Source organism: Tauraco erythrolophus, chromosome 10 (genome assembly GCF_009769465.1).
Source record: "Tauraco erythrolophus isolate bTauEry1 chromosome 10, bTauEry1.pri, whole genome shotgun sequence".
Lineage (NCBI taxonomy): Eukaryota > Metazoa > Chordata > Aves > Musophagiformes > Musophagidae > Tauraco > Tauraco erythrolophus.
Window position 1 is genome coordinate 25064535 of NC_141474.1, and position 12577 is coordinate 25077111.

Here is a 12577-nt window from a genome sequence, read left to right on the forward strand (position 1 = left end):
TGACAGACAAAGATAATGTTGTGCTGAGCCATACTGATTAGTACTCATTCACTTACCTTGAACTATATCTTGTATATATAAATGCTCCTGTTATTTCTCAATGCTACCCTGGGATGTTAGGCTCATTTGTTACCTTGACAAATTTGAGTTTTAAATACTAAGCAAAAATGATCCAACTAAGCATCACTTTCATGTATCTTCAGGATGATTTGTGACACTTAAGCAAGAGCCAGGGGATTAGCTATTTTAGTATTTATTGCAGTATTTGGTAGTAAGGCCTCTGCAGTAAGTCCGTTTCTTCCAACTGCACAAGACAAGTTCACAACTCAAGGCATGCAACTTTCACTTCTGACTTATCTAAGTAGCCCTGGGCCTCAACACTTATTGCTCACTAAGCAGGACTGAACTTGTTTACTACTTGAGGAGCTGAAGTTAGATGCAAGGTCTCAGCCTTTAAGAGTTTAATCTTTACAGGTACATAAAGATCACAGGGTTCTAACTCACTTATATTGCTAGGCAATAGCTCCTTACCCAAATACTCAGCTCTGAAGTTCAGGACTTTATTATGAGTCACCTTTAACCACAAAGCTGCACAGCAGGCACAGCTTTAGTGTAACTTAAGGCCAGTCACATGCTTTGAGTTTTACAGTATGCACATAATCATTTGGAACACAAAGACAAGGCTGAGCACATCTGATTTTATAGTGCCACCCTTCTTTTGATCTTAATCATATGACTACCAGCTAATGGATAACTGGCATATTCCCACTCCCATTTCACATAGTAGGAGAGCGCAGAGATTAATGCTGTATATCCAAAGAAGTCTGCAGTCCCATAAGCCTGGTCTTCCACTCCTGTACAGTGTTCAAACTGAATGTTTGATTTGCAGAAATTTAGCATAAATGGTCATAGTTTGGACCAAAGCGGATGGAGAAAGGAGTAAGTTGACACACTGCATGAAGATATGCCCAGCCTTTGTCAGTCACATCTATGCTTCATGCTCTGGGCACTGTAGCATTGCTTGAGTCTGACAGACTAATATCAAACCATGTTCCTCTCTACCTAACAGCAAAGTCAAAGATTACTTTACTACTGCAACAAGAAAACTAAGTGTTAGTATCTCCATTACAATGGAGCTGTAAAAGGCCTTTAGGAATTAAGGTCTACAGACAGCTCAGTAGACAGAGCTTTCACAAGCACAGCCTGCATTGCTTTCAGGTCTCCTAATGACTACACATCAGAACAGTACACAGTATGCTCTTTCCACAAGTTTAATAGAGTTACAAAATGATACCACTGCTCTATATGCAACACATGGCTAACCACATACACTGCATTGTCACTAAAGCCACACAGCTTGATGTACAGATATTGATCATTAGGATTTTCTATGAAGGTACTGTCAACAGGACAAACTTCCTTCAAGTAAAAAAGTTACTGTTTATACTTATAGCATGATCCCTTGACTCAGATGCAATGACTTAGTCAAAGTTCAGTAACTGATGCTTGCTCTTTAAGTAAGGCCTACTAGTTTCCACTGAGACTGAAAGTTTACTTCTGCTTGGAGAAATACTCTTTACTTTTCTGAACATCAGGCTTGATTGTGTCACTGCCAGGCTTCCAGCCAGCTGGGCACACTGAAATGATAAGAATGTTTAAGTCTTAATGGCTGCTCCTACAGAACATGTTTTACACAACATCAAAGCAAACTAGCAACTGAGAACATGTATACATCTTTGCAACATACAGAAGGTGCATTATTCAGTGTGGCATTATGTTCAGATTACTTTACTCATTTCCATTTGTTCACTAGGTACTAGCACCCAAGGAACCAGGTGTTTGCCCATGGAACAGTAGGCTCTATACCCATACACCCCTCCCCACCCCACTTAAAAGCTTCACAGAAGCTTCACAGCAAGGTAACACCAACTCCAGCAGCCTGGGTCAGAGGGCTTTACAACTATTACAGGACACTTCTCCTTGGATCCAGTCAAGTCTATATTCTCCTTATCTTTAATCAATCTAGTCCCATCCTCCAGTTTAATGGGGAAAGAAGAGTTAAACTGTCTCTAGTTCCCCGATATGGCTATCAAAAGGCCAGCAAAATGCAGAGGTTGCATGGCCTCTAAACTGCAGTGACTCCTGAGCAGTATTTTTTGGACAGTCTTCCTTGTATACAGCCATGAAAGGCTTGATGCTTGCTGCACACAAGACTGGCAATTTTAGATACAGTATTCTCAGCTCCTCAGTGCTGCTACACACCTTATTCTGGTCTATCCTGGTTTTGATGAGACTGCAATCCTAGTTTTGGAGGAACAGCTTTTGACTATGCCAGGGCACAGTAAACCCCAAAAGGCTTCATTTGCCTGACATGTGACTGCTCTATCATCAAATATTAGGGATGTCGCCTCAGCTGACAGAGGATGACAAACAAGTTCAGAAACATTGACTCTCTTCAGGCTACAGCACAGCCACAATAGCAGCTTGTTTTAATAAAATCTGCCATTGATTTACCAGTTCTGAAGCAAGTTAAGTATGACAGCAGCAACACATGTCAGCAGTTGATGACAGCCAAAGGCTACTAACACCTACATAGCAATTTTCAGATTCCATAACTTACTTCAAACCTTTCATTTGCAGTGCTTTATTTTTATTTAATTTTAATTCCTGCAGAAAAGCTATCAGCCTCAAGCCCCTTATCACTCTTGAGCGATGGGCACAAAACTCTCATCCTTTTCCCCCCTCACTACGCAGAGATCAGCAGGCTTTCTGGGAATTTAAATGCTTTGTCTAACAGACTGCACAGAACATTGCATTATTACTGATGGTCTCGACCTAACAAATCTGAGAGCAGAGTTTCTAAATTATGCTTATCCTTGCAGGCTAAGTTACCACATGTTCTTCATTTTTGTCTCAAGTATTTTCTGTGTCTAATTGGAAGAGAGACAACTGCTATGTGCTCGACAAGGCATCAGCACCAAATTAATTTATGCAGTATTTTAACATTCACAAGTGCTCAATGGACAATTAACTGGAATAGGATAAATATAGCACTACAGTGTCCTTGAACAAGTAGCTTTACACAAACAGCTGCATTTCAAGAGGCACAATTACCTGCTGTGCACAGATCCATGCATGTACTTAGGACCTTTCAGTAAACCTTGATTTAACCTGCCTAGTTAATACTGTTCTCTAGAAAAAACAACTTTAAGATCAGAAAGGGGAAGAACTCTTTACCTTCTCCATGTTTATCTGTAAACTGGAAGGCCTGGACAAGTCTGAGAGTTTCATCAACACAACGGCCAACAGGAAGATCATTGATTGTTATCTGCCTCAAGATCCCCTTCTCATCAATTATGAACAGACCCCTAGAAAAAGTTAACAATACAACAGCCCCAAAGTTAAACACAGCTTTTGAAAGACTGATTAGACTGAAGAGAGCTTCTAAAACTCAAGTTCGGTATTCTATTACAGCAGTAAGTTGTGTCATCTACCATTACTGACCTCTTCCTAAAGACTAATACCTTTGGTGTATGCATAGCACTGAAACACCAGCAGTTGAAAGCCTAACATTCAGCAGGAACTAGGAGGGACAGGAAGAAAGTAAAACATTAATGCAGGAAAGCAACACTTCCTATTTAAGGAAGATACCAGTGGAAAAACAAAATGGAAGAAACACCCAAGGAAAAAGCAAGTTGAAGGAGAGGCATTCTTACATCCAAAGAAAAGCCACACACGCTGTTCTCAAAAAAAAACCAACCCAGCAATGGCTCATCAGTTAGCCCTCCAAAGTCATGTTAAGAGTTAACAGAAGTTTAGCTCCCTCAGCAACTTTAACTGAACAGCGGACTAAAAGCAAGGCTTGAGTTTTAATTAATCTGTACTTTAATCACTAAATATCAGTAATCACTTTCATGACTATTAGGTCTTGCATTACCAACATTTGCAGCAGCTCACCTACGTGAGACTCCTGCACTGTGCAGATAGGCAAAGGGAAGCAGCAGGCGTTTATTTAGCTTAAACCTATGAAAAGTCCAAATACTGAAGAGAACCAAGTAGCATCTCCCCTTGTACGAGTATTCAATAGCTTGAAGCAGTTTACATCTAGAATAGCCAATAGCTTCAGCTTGCTGCAGGTATTCAAATATATGCAAGCTCTGTGTTCCTCTGACATGCTCCATGTATGGCAACGTAAGACTTAACAGCAAGTTTACGTTCTTGCACATTACCTGTATGCAATACCTTCATCCTCTTTAAGCACTCCATATTCTCTGGCAATGGCACGTTTTGTGTCAGAAATCAACGGGATTTTCATAGTACCCAAACCACCTTGTTTCTTAGGAGTGTTGATCCTAAAATAAAAGTCTAAATGTTAAAAATATAGATAGCTCAGAGTAAAGTATAAGGTACAAGAGAAGCTGATCCTTTCTGCAATATCATACATACTCAGTCTGCCATGAGGCAACATAAGAACTGAACAGCATGCTCAGTTCTGTGCATAAGCACCTGCCACGACCAATACTTCCCAAGTGCCTTTATTTGACACTTCAGAAAGCAAGTTTGAATATACTCAGGATTCAGTTTCCACAAGAACTGAGACCAGGCATAACATTCTACTAGGTCAAAAAGCTAAAAGGCTGATTCTTACCAGGCAAGGTGACAGAAGTGAGAGTCAACAGAAGCTCCAATTACTTCACAGTTAATTTTCTTGAATTCATCAGCTCTGTCACTGTATGCAATAATTTCAGTTGGACACACAAAAGTGAAGTCCAGGGGGTAAAAGAAGAACACAACGTATTTTCCTGGAAGAGCAGTATAACCAGTTAATCTCTTACCTTTGTTAAGAGTTGTCATATTCAATATCAACCATTCAAATACTAGTAGAGGAGAAAGGGCTCGCTACACCACCACCTTAAAGACGAAGTGGCAAACTACAGAAGCCTCTATTTCAAGACTTGCTGCAAGTGGCAAGCCCATAAAGCACCTAAGGGATTTACACCTCAGCCAAATACCATTTCCTCTTCAAGGTCACCCTACAGCTAGTAACAAAAAACACTACCCAACTGAAGTCTCCAAAACCAGACTGTCAAATTTGATAGGCAATACTTGTCTCCGGGGTTCGCTCCCACAGGCCTGCCCAGAGTACACCTAGGACCTATGCTAGAAGACTATTGTTGACTACTAACAGACTGCAGAAATGCCATGGGTCTGAAAGGCTACAAGCCAAGGAGACGTTTTAATTCAGCAGGTGACTAGTCTATACCTACTCACTGCCCTCACACAGCTTGAGTGCCACAGCTTCTTTAGAAATGTTTTCTTAAAGCCACACACATTAGTACTTGAATACTTGTGGCTTTCCTGTTGACTTTAGTAAGCTTTTTTGGTAAGGCAAACATTTTGCCAGTACTCTAGAGAAAGGAACTTCACTGGTTAGAGGAAAGAATCTACTTTCCATTGACAGAAAACCTACAAGAGAAGATTTTGCTGTTCCACATAATTTGGGGACATCACATCAATCTCATAGTATGACAGGACAAATAAATTTGATCCAAGATTACAGTTTAGAGGAGTTTTATGCTAATTAGCAACAATTATTATAGCTAGGACATTCAGCCATGCTGCTGACAGATTCCCAAGTATACTCCAGCCATCACTGAGAACCACTGCACAAGTTGTGTACTTCAGTCTACTGCTAAGCAGTCACTATTACTTTCAAACCAAACCAAGATGTGTCCTTGGATGCCCTCCACTCCTGCATATGACCAGATTATATCTGTGTAATTAGAGAAGCACATAAACTTACCTTTATAGTCGGAGAGTTTGATGTCTTTGAATTGTCCATCTGGCATTACAGCTGTGGCAGTAAAGTCAGGGGCTGGTTTTCCAATGAAAGCCTTTCCTGAAGACATCTTGATTCAATCTAGATAGGAGTTAATAGCAATATAGTTTAGATGATAGTACATTTGCACCTGGAAGCAAGCATTTATTCAAAGCATCTTATTAATTTAGATTTAACACCAGAAGACAGTTTATCAGCACTTGGTCTTGCAACGCAAGGCTTAAGAGTGAAATTAGGTTTGTCACCTGGGCAGTCCAGTCAAAACACTAGCATTGTTTTTCCTAAAGCAGCAGCACAGAAAGATGCAGTTCAATAATTACAGCCTAGATATTCAGACCAAGGCACTACATGGATTACTAGCACTTCAAGATCTATGGCTCATTAGCCTCCTAATGACACAGTAAGGATTATCTTCGACCAGTAACAGCTCAGTCTAGGAAAAGGCTAGCCTAGAGTTTTAGCACTACTCAGTTAAGTCCAAGCGGATCAGGAAGACAAGTTAGTCTGATTTTTAGAAATTCTGATGAAGAGACCCTCGTTCAATTTTACAAGGGAATTTAAGACCTCAAGCTTTATCTTCTTGTTGATTCCAGAAAAGAACTTTTGTTAATCCCCAGGGAACAGTGCACTGCATAACTACACTTTAGCCTTTCAAACAATGAAGCCTTGTTTTATTTGCAACTGGAAAGACTCCTGGTATACGTGGGAATTACACCCTATGTCAACATTTAAAGTTTCACCAAGTCTTAAATCAGTACAGCCATGTTATTTCCCCCTCAAAGTCTACTGAAACAGTAGGAGGGTACTGAAAGACAAGAGAACTATTTCTGGCAGCCTGCCCTAAAACCTAGTCATTTGTAATGCACCCTGTGCAGTATTTTGGCTCAGTGTGGGAATGCAGTATATCACTTTAGAAATCCAGTTACTTCCACAGCATAATCTTTCAAACAGGTAACTTTATGAACATTGTTTCTTCAACTCAATCTTAAAAGTGGTTTCACTTAAGTCACTCTATACACTGCTACAAGCACTAACTGCCTTGGAAATAAAAAACCTCTGAAAAGTTAGCATGAGTCTCATGTTGCAAAGGAAAGACAAAATTGAACAATTCTTCCAAGTGCTGCCTGTGAGGCACTAAGTCCATTCTAAAAAAAGGTTGAGAACACCTCACTTCTTGGCTCCTTCCCCCTTGCTAGACACTTTCTTCCTGGAGAACTGCCCCAGAAGTCATAGACATTTAGCCTTCAATCCAAATCTAAACTCATCAATTCAGACTCTTTTCAGTAAAAGTTTTACCTCTGAAAGTTTCTCTTACATACCCTGACAGTATATGGGCATTAATAATCTACCCCTTAGTTTTCATTTTGAGAAGTGCCAACACATTCAGCATTTCTAAGTGCCTTTTGCAAGGCCTCTTTATCCCCATGTTCATCCAACAGTTTAGTCTTAACTGCAGCAGATTGAGCTTAAGTCCTATGAATGAAGGTGGCCAGAACTACAGAGAATTCATAGGATTGTACTGAAACGGTCTAGTAGGAAGACATCAAAAATCCCTCTGCCAAGCATCACACAGCCATGAATGCAGGTGCAATTCTGAAACTGCAGTTCTGTAAGAAGGATGGGGGACAGCCCTTGCACAACATTTATTTGAGATGCCTCCAACTACTCAGTTTTGTCTTAGAAGCAATAGCTTTTTTCTCCAGAGTGCACAACCCCATATTTTGTAAGTGAATTCCATTCTTTTCTATTCCTCAAACTCAAGGTCATCCTTTTGCTTAGTAGTATGCCAGTTGTCCTATATTTTTTTCTGTCAGCAATCCCTTGGAGTATTTTACTAAGTACTCAATGTCAAATAAAAGCTGTCAGACTGCTCTTTGATACTTCCCCTTTCTAAACAAGTATCGCCCCTTTTTAGGTAACATGAAAGTCTTTAATACTGGCAGGAGACTTCAGTTGCCTTGTACTGCAAGGGAACCATCTGCTTTCCTCAGAGCACCTACTGCAACCTGCCAACATGTCCGCTTTTCCCTGCGGGGCTACCATGTCTTCTCACGTGTTCCTCTTGGATTTTTAGCCGCAGCATTTCCTAACCCACAGAGGAACAGACCACAGTCTCGGTACGCTACTTCCTTTCATTCTAGGGAACAGGAGAATGGACGCTGCAAATCAAGTGCACTTTAATCAGGTCAGAGTATCTTTCAGTTGCTCACAGCCACACACAGCCTCAATTACCTTCAAATTGCCATCATAATAAGCCAGGCCTGCGCTCTTAACTGGCAATTCGTACCTTTAGGATATCTTGAACAAAAGCGAAAGGCCATTTCAAAACACACCAGCCATCTTCCACTTTGCTACCTTCAGACTATCACAAAAATGCGGTTAAGCGACCGAGCTGCGGTCAGAAGAGACCGATATTGCCACAGATCTCCTCGGCTGGAGGATACCACAGCCAAGCACACGCAGACCACGAAACTCATTTTGCCGGAAAAGCTCTAAAGCGAGATCAAAGCGTTCACCCGCGCAGCTACACAGCTCAGCGACAGGGGACACCTGCCCCCTTGCTCGCCCTCACCAAGATGAGCCCCGCACGTTGCCCTTTTTTTTCCACGACGTAGAGGCGGGAGGCCGACGCGCTCGCCAGCCGCCCCACCGCAGCGCCGAAGCCTCCAGCCCAGCAGGGCGGAGGGTGCGCCGGGGGGCGAGGCCGCTCCGCTCCCGGCGGGCGCGCCGCAGCCCGGCTGCGCGCTCCCCCCTCCGAGATCGCCCCGCGGCTCCTCCCCGCGCAGCACGACGGCAGAGCTGATAAAGGCCGACGCGCATGAAGGAATCATCCGCTCCCTTCTTCTCCCGAAAAAAAAAAAAAAAAAAGGGAAAACTAAACAAGGGAAGAAAGTGGCAGCCCCAGCTGAGCGCTCCTTAGGGGGCGGGATGCAGACAGCAGGAGCTCGCCCCCTACGCTTCTCTCAAGAACCCATCTGCGCAGAGAGGTAAGGGAAAAACAAACAAAAAAGAAAATAAAATGGAGGGTTAACGCAGCGTTCAAAACCCCAGATGAACGGCACCCCGGGCGCTGCCCCGCAGCAAGCACGAACCCGCGCAGCTCCCACGACCGACCCCAACCCCCACCGCACTTACACCCAAGGCACAGCAGCTCCCACCTCGCAGCCGCAGCGCACCCCAAACTGCAGCAGCCCCCGCCGCGCCGCCCCCTTTATACCGCCCCGATCTCGCGAGGCGACGGGCGGCACCGCCGGGGGGCGGGGGGGCGGGGCTGGCGGGGCGGGCGCTTGCGGGGGCAGCATGACGGGGCACATTTCGGCACATTTGCAGCGATCGCGGGCTGTCACCGCCTTATCTGAACGGCGACACTGCCCCGGCTGTTGAAAGCATCGAAGGAATTTGAATACATGGAGATAATTGTCTGGATAGTGTCCTGGGAGGTTCCGCGGAAACATCCAGTGTAATAGTTGAAAACGATTAATGGGAAGACGATTCAAATGGCTTATTGCAAAAATAAATTATTTTTTTAATGCCTTAATATAAGAAGCCATCAAAGAGGCAGAGGGTACACAGGGTTTTGAAGGAAAATAAGAGATGACTGGCATGTCATTCAGGTGAATGGAACATCATGGGATGTCCACGGCCTTGATGCTGACCTTGCTGCATGTTTCTTAGTCTCTGGAACATGTTGATATTATTGCAGGGCTCAGAGATGAACAACAGCTGTGAGAGCCCTGTCTTTTCCCAGAGCTCAGAATCCTCTTCTCCATCCACACTGATCCAAGTCATGCAAGTCAGGAAAAACACCTGAAAACTAAATTAAGTGTAACCTCTGAGCTTCAGGGGTAGGATGGAAACTCTTGGAAGATACAATATTCAGTTCAGGGAGTTTTGACTCATTCCCAGAGTGAAGCTACTCTGAGGGATGTTGAGCCTGAGTGAATCCTTATAAGCATTGTATTTGGATCCAAGACTGAAATGAAGCAGTGTGGTTCTTTTTGAGGACCAAATCCTGAATTTAAATATAAAAGTTTTATTAAATAATGACTACTGAAGGCCATTAAGGACATATCAATGACAAAACTGCTTGCTTTAGTCAAAAGTTGTACATGTGTTTACTGACTATTACTTGTCGGTCTTGCAGTTTACAGTTGCGTTTTTTATACCTGTTAAAACTTGATTATGATTTGTAACAAGGAGAAAACCACAAAGGATTAACAAGCTTTAAATGTTTATAATCTACATCACCGTGTAATGTTGCTGGGTGACCATACCCATGTGGTGATTCACCCAAGAGATGACTAGTTTCGGTAGCAGATGAAATTATTCCTTAAATAATAAAAGCAAAATAACATGCATATGTTTAATCAGAAAAAAAAAAAAACTGCAATCACTTTAATGCAAATCTACTGCTGTTTCTGTTGTTACAGCATGCTTAATATTTTACAGAGAGAAGTTTGTTACTTTCTGAACATCAACGTTGTGTCAGTAACTGAGGTCTATGAATTGAGATGTGTATATACCTACCTATCAATGCAGGCCATGAATCTGTGAACAGATTAACCCCAGAGAGGTCAGGCAGACCTAACTAAAGCCTCTAAAACAGTGCAGACTTACTGCAACTCTGGCATGTTTAGCAATGGACAAAGCAGGAATGACTTTCTCATGGTTTCAGACTTCTTTAATGCTTGTTACGCTCCCTTCGCACACTTTCATATGCATAATACATCCATTTTGCATAGCTGCCACAATGCGGTTTGTTCCAGGTTTGTGCCTTCAGCATTGCACTTCCATTCATATGTCCGTGGCCTCATTATTTTTGATTAGTTTCTGAGCTAGTCTTTCCCAACATCAGCTTCTGAAGGTTTTGGAGTGATAAACTGTCAGGGCCATTCCTGGTTCAGTGAGCAGATGGATTTCTGTAGCCTTTTTCAATCTTTAGATGTAAGATGCTACTTAGATTAAAAAAAAAAAAGTTCTCCAAGAAAGAAAGGGCATGTCTACCCAAGCAGGTGCTGGAAGGACAGTTGTCCACACCTCGCTTCTCCACACTCTGTTCTTCACACAGCGGATTAACCGTGGTGTAGTGTTCTGCTAAAATAGCTGCCAGACAGGATCAGCTGGTACCTGATTAGCATGGAGCATCAGGAGCCCAAGTGCCAGCCTCTTTGTACCCATGCATACAGATATGGCCACAATAAGTAGTTTATGTATTAACAAAGAGGAGCTGGCTGGCCCTGCAGTGCCAGGGCGCACTAAAACTACCCAAAGATTTCCAAATTGGTAACCACGCCAGGTTTTACATGTACCATTTTAATCACAGTATCTCCCATAAATCTTGGTTGGGAATGGGTCCCTGATGTGAAAAACAAAACCCCCGCTGTGTGTAAAAACAAAGACAAAGAAACGGGTCCTGTTTCAGAACACTATGACACATTTGGGTTTCCATGCATTTTGTCAGAAAAGAATTTGAGGATTTTTTATAAGTGTATCCAGGACTTCTAGAGTAAGAGGAACTTAGTTGGAACAGTAGTGTGAACTGGGCTTGGGCAATGCTGGGCATGCCCGTTGAGCATTTACACATCACTTCTACAGCAGTGATGCATGCGTGCCCTCTAAGGCCAGCATGTTAGGACATCATCACGCACGTTCTGTAGAGCTAATCACAGCGTGTGCAGAAAGCCCACTGAATCCTGAACGTGCTGCATTTACCATATACACGGTACCATCACGGGCACAGTAAGAATAAAAACCCTCGCCATGTGCAGACATTTTAATATAATGCATGCAAAAAGTCAACTGAAAAGTCAACAACTGACATGTTCCCAAGCCATGGGGCATTTATGCACAAGCAGCTGGTGCACAATAGTTTTGATGAAACCAATTACATATCATTAAATATACAATGCACGTATTTGCATTCCTTGTTTTGCCTGAGTGAAGAATGCATTTCTAGGTCAAAATGTCTTGCATTACCTCTTCCTTCTCTACAGCTTTTTTTATTTTTTAGTTAACAAATTTTATTACTGTATGTTTGGATAATCACTGCCTTCTGATGACAAAATGTTTTAGTCTTCCTTACCTTTTCTCTTTTACTCCCCGTTACATTATTGGAGGCTGAGGTTTGTTGAAGTGCTCATATGCGATAGTCATATACTTCAGGCATCTTCTATTGCATTTAGAGTGTGGATTTTCAAATGGATTTGCGATTGACAGCATCTCCATAAAAATAAATCAAACCCAGCAGCGACTCCTCTGCCTTTATTCTCTCCTCTTCTCAATTTTCTATTTCCTGTTACTTTTGTCTTGTCTTATCCTTGCATTCTCTTTCTGCTTTCCTGCATTTTGTCAAAACAGGCTGCACAACAGAAGAATCTGGTCATGTGCATGCCCGAGAGATTAATTAACCTTTGTTCCTTTAAGCCTCCTGAGCAGTTCAAGTCAGAATAGCAAAGGAAGAATCTGCAGCAGAATTATCTTTCTGGAAATAAGTAACAGCCTCTTCAAAGCCCTGTTGGATATATACATTGCCTTATTTCTCATCTAATCTTACTCTTTATGAATTACTTACAAAAATGGAAGCCTGGAGTAAAAGTCAAAACTGTTTTTCTTCAGTTGTGTTTAACATTACGTGTACTGTCCCGTACACCTAGGAGTAGGCTTTCAGTTACAGGCCAAAGTCTGCTGCTGTTGGAGTTTTATCTTTGACTGCAATAGCACGATCGCACGTACCCACAA

The 12577-nt window shown here is 42.3% G+C and overlaps 1 protein-coding gene across 1 annotated transcript; it reads right to left on the minus strand.

The window, feature by feature from the left end:
* Positions 1 to 1487: 1487 nt before the first annotated feature.
* On the minus strand, positions 1488 to 9037 carry PRDX1 (peroxiredoxin 1). Its single transcript, XM_086617202.1, has 6 exons — positions 8975 to 9037; positions 5804 to 5920; positions 4649 to 4802; positions 4230 to 4352; positions 3238 to 3368; positions 1488 to 1637 (listed from the first exon to the last, which is right to left on the minus strand). The coding sequence occupies exons 2-6, from the start codon at positions 5907 to 5909 to the stop codon at positions 1552 to 1554; spliced, it is 600 nt and encodes a 199-aa protein (XP_086473328.1). The 5' UTR covers positions 5910 to 5920; positions 8975 to 9037; the 3' UTR covers positions 1488 to 1551.
* Positions 9038 to 12577: the final 3540 nt, after the last annotated feature.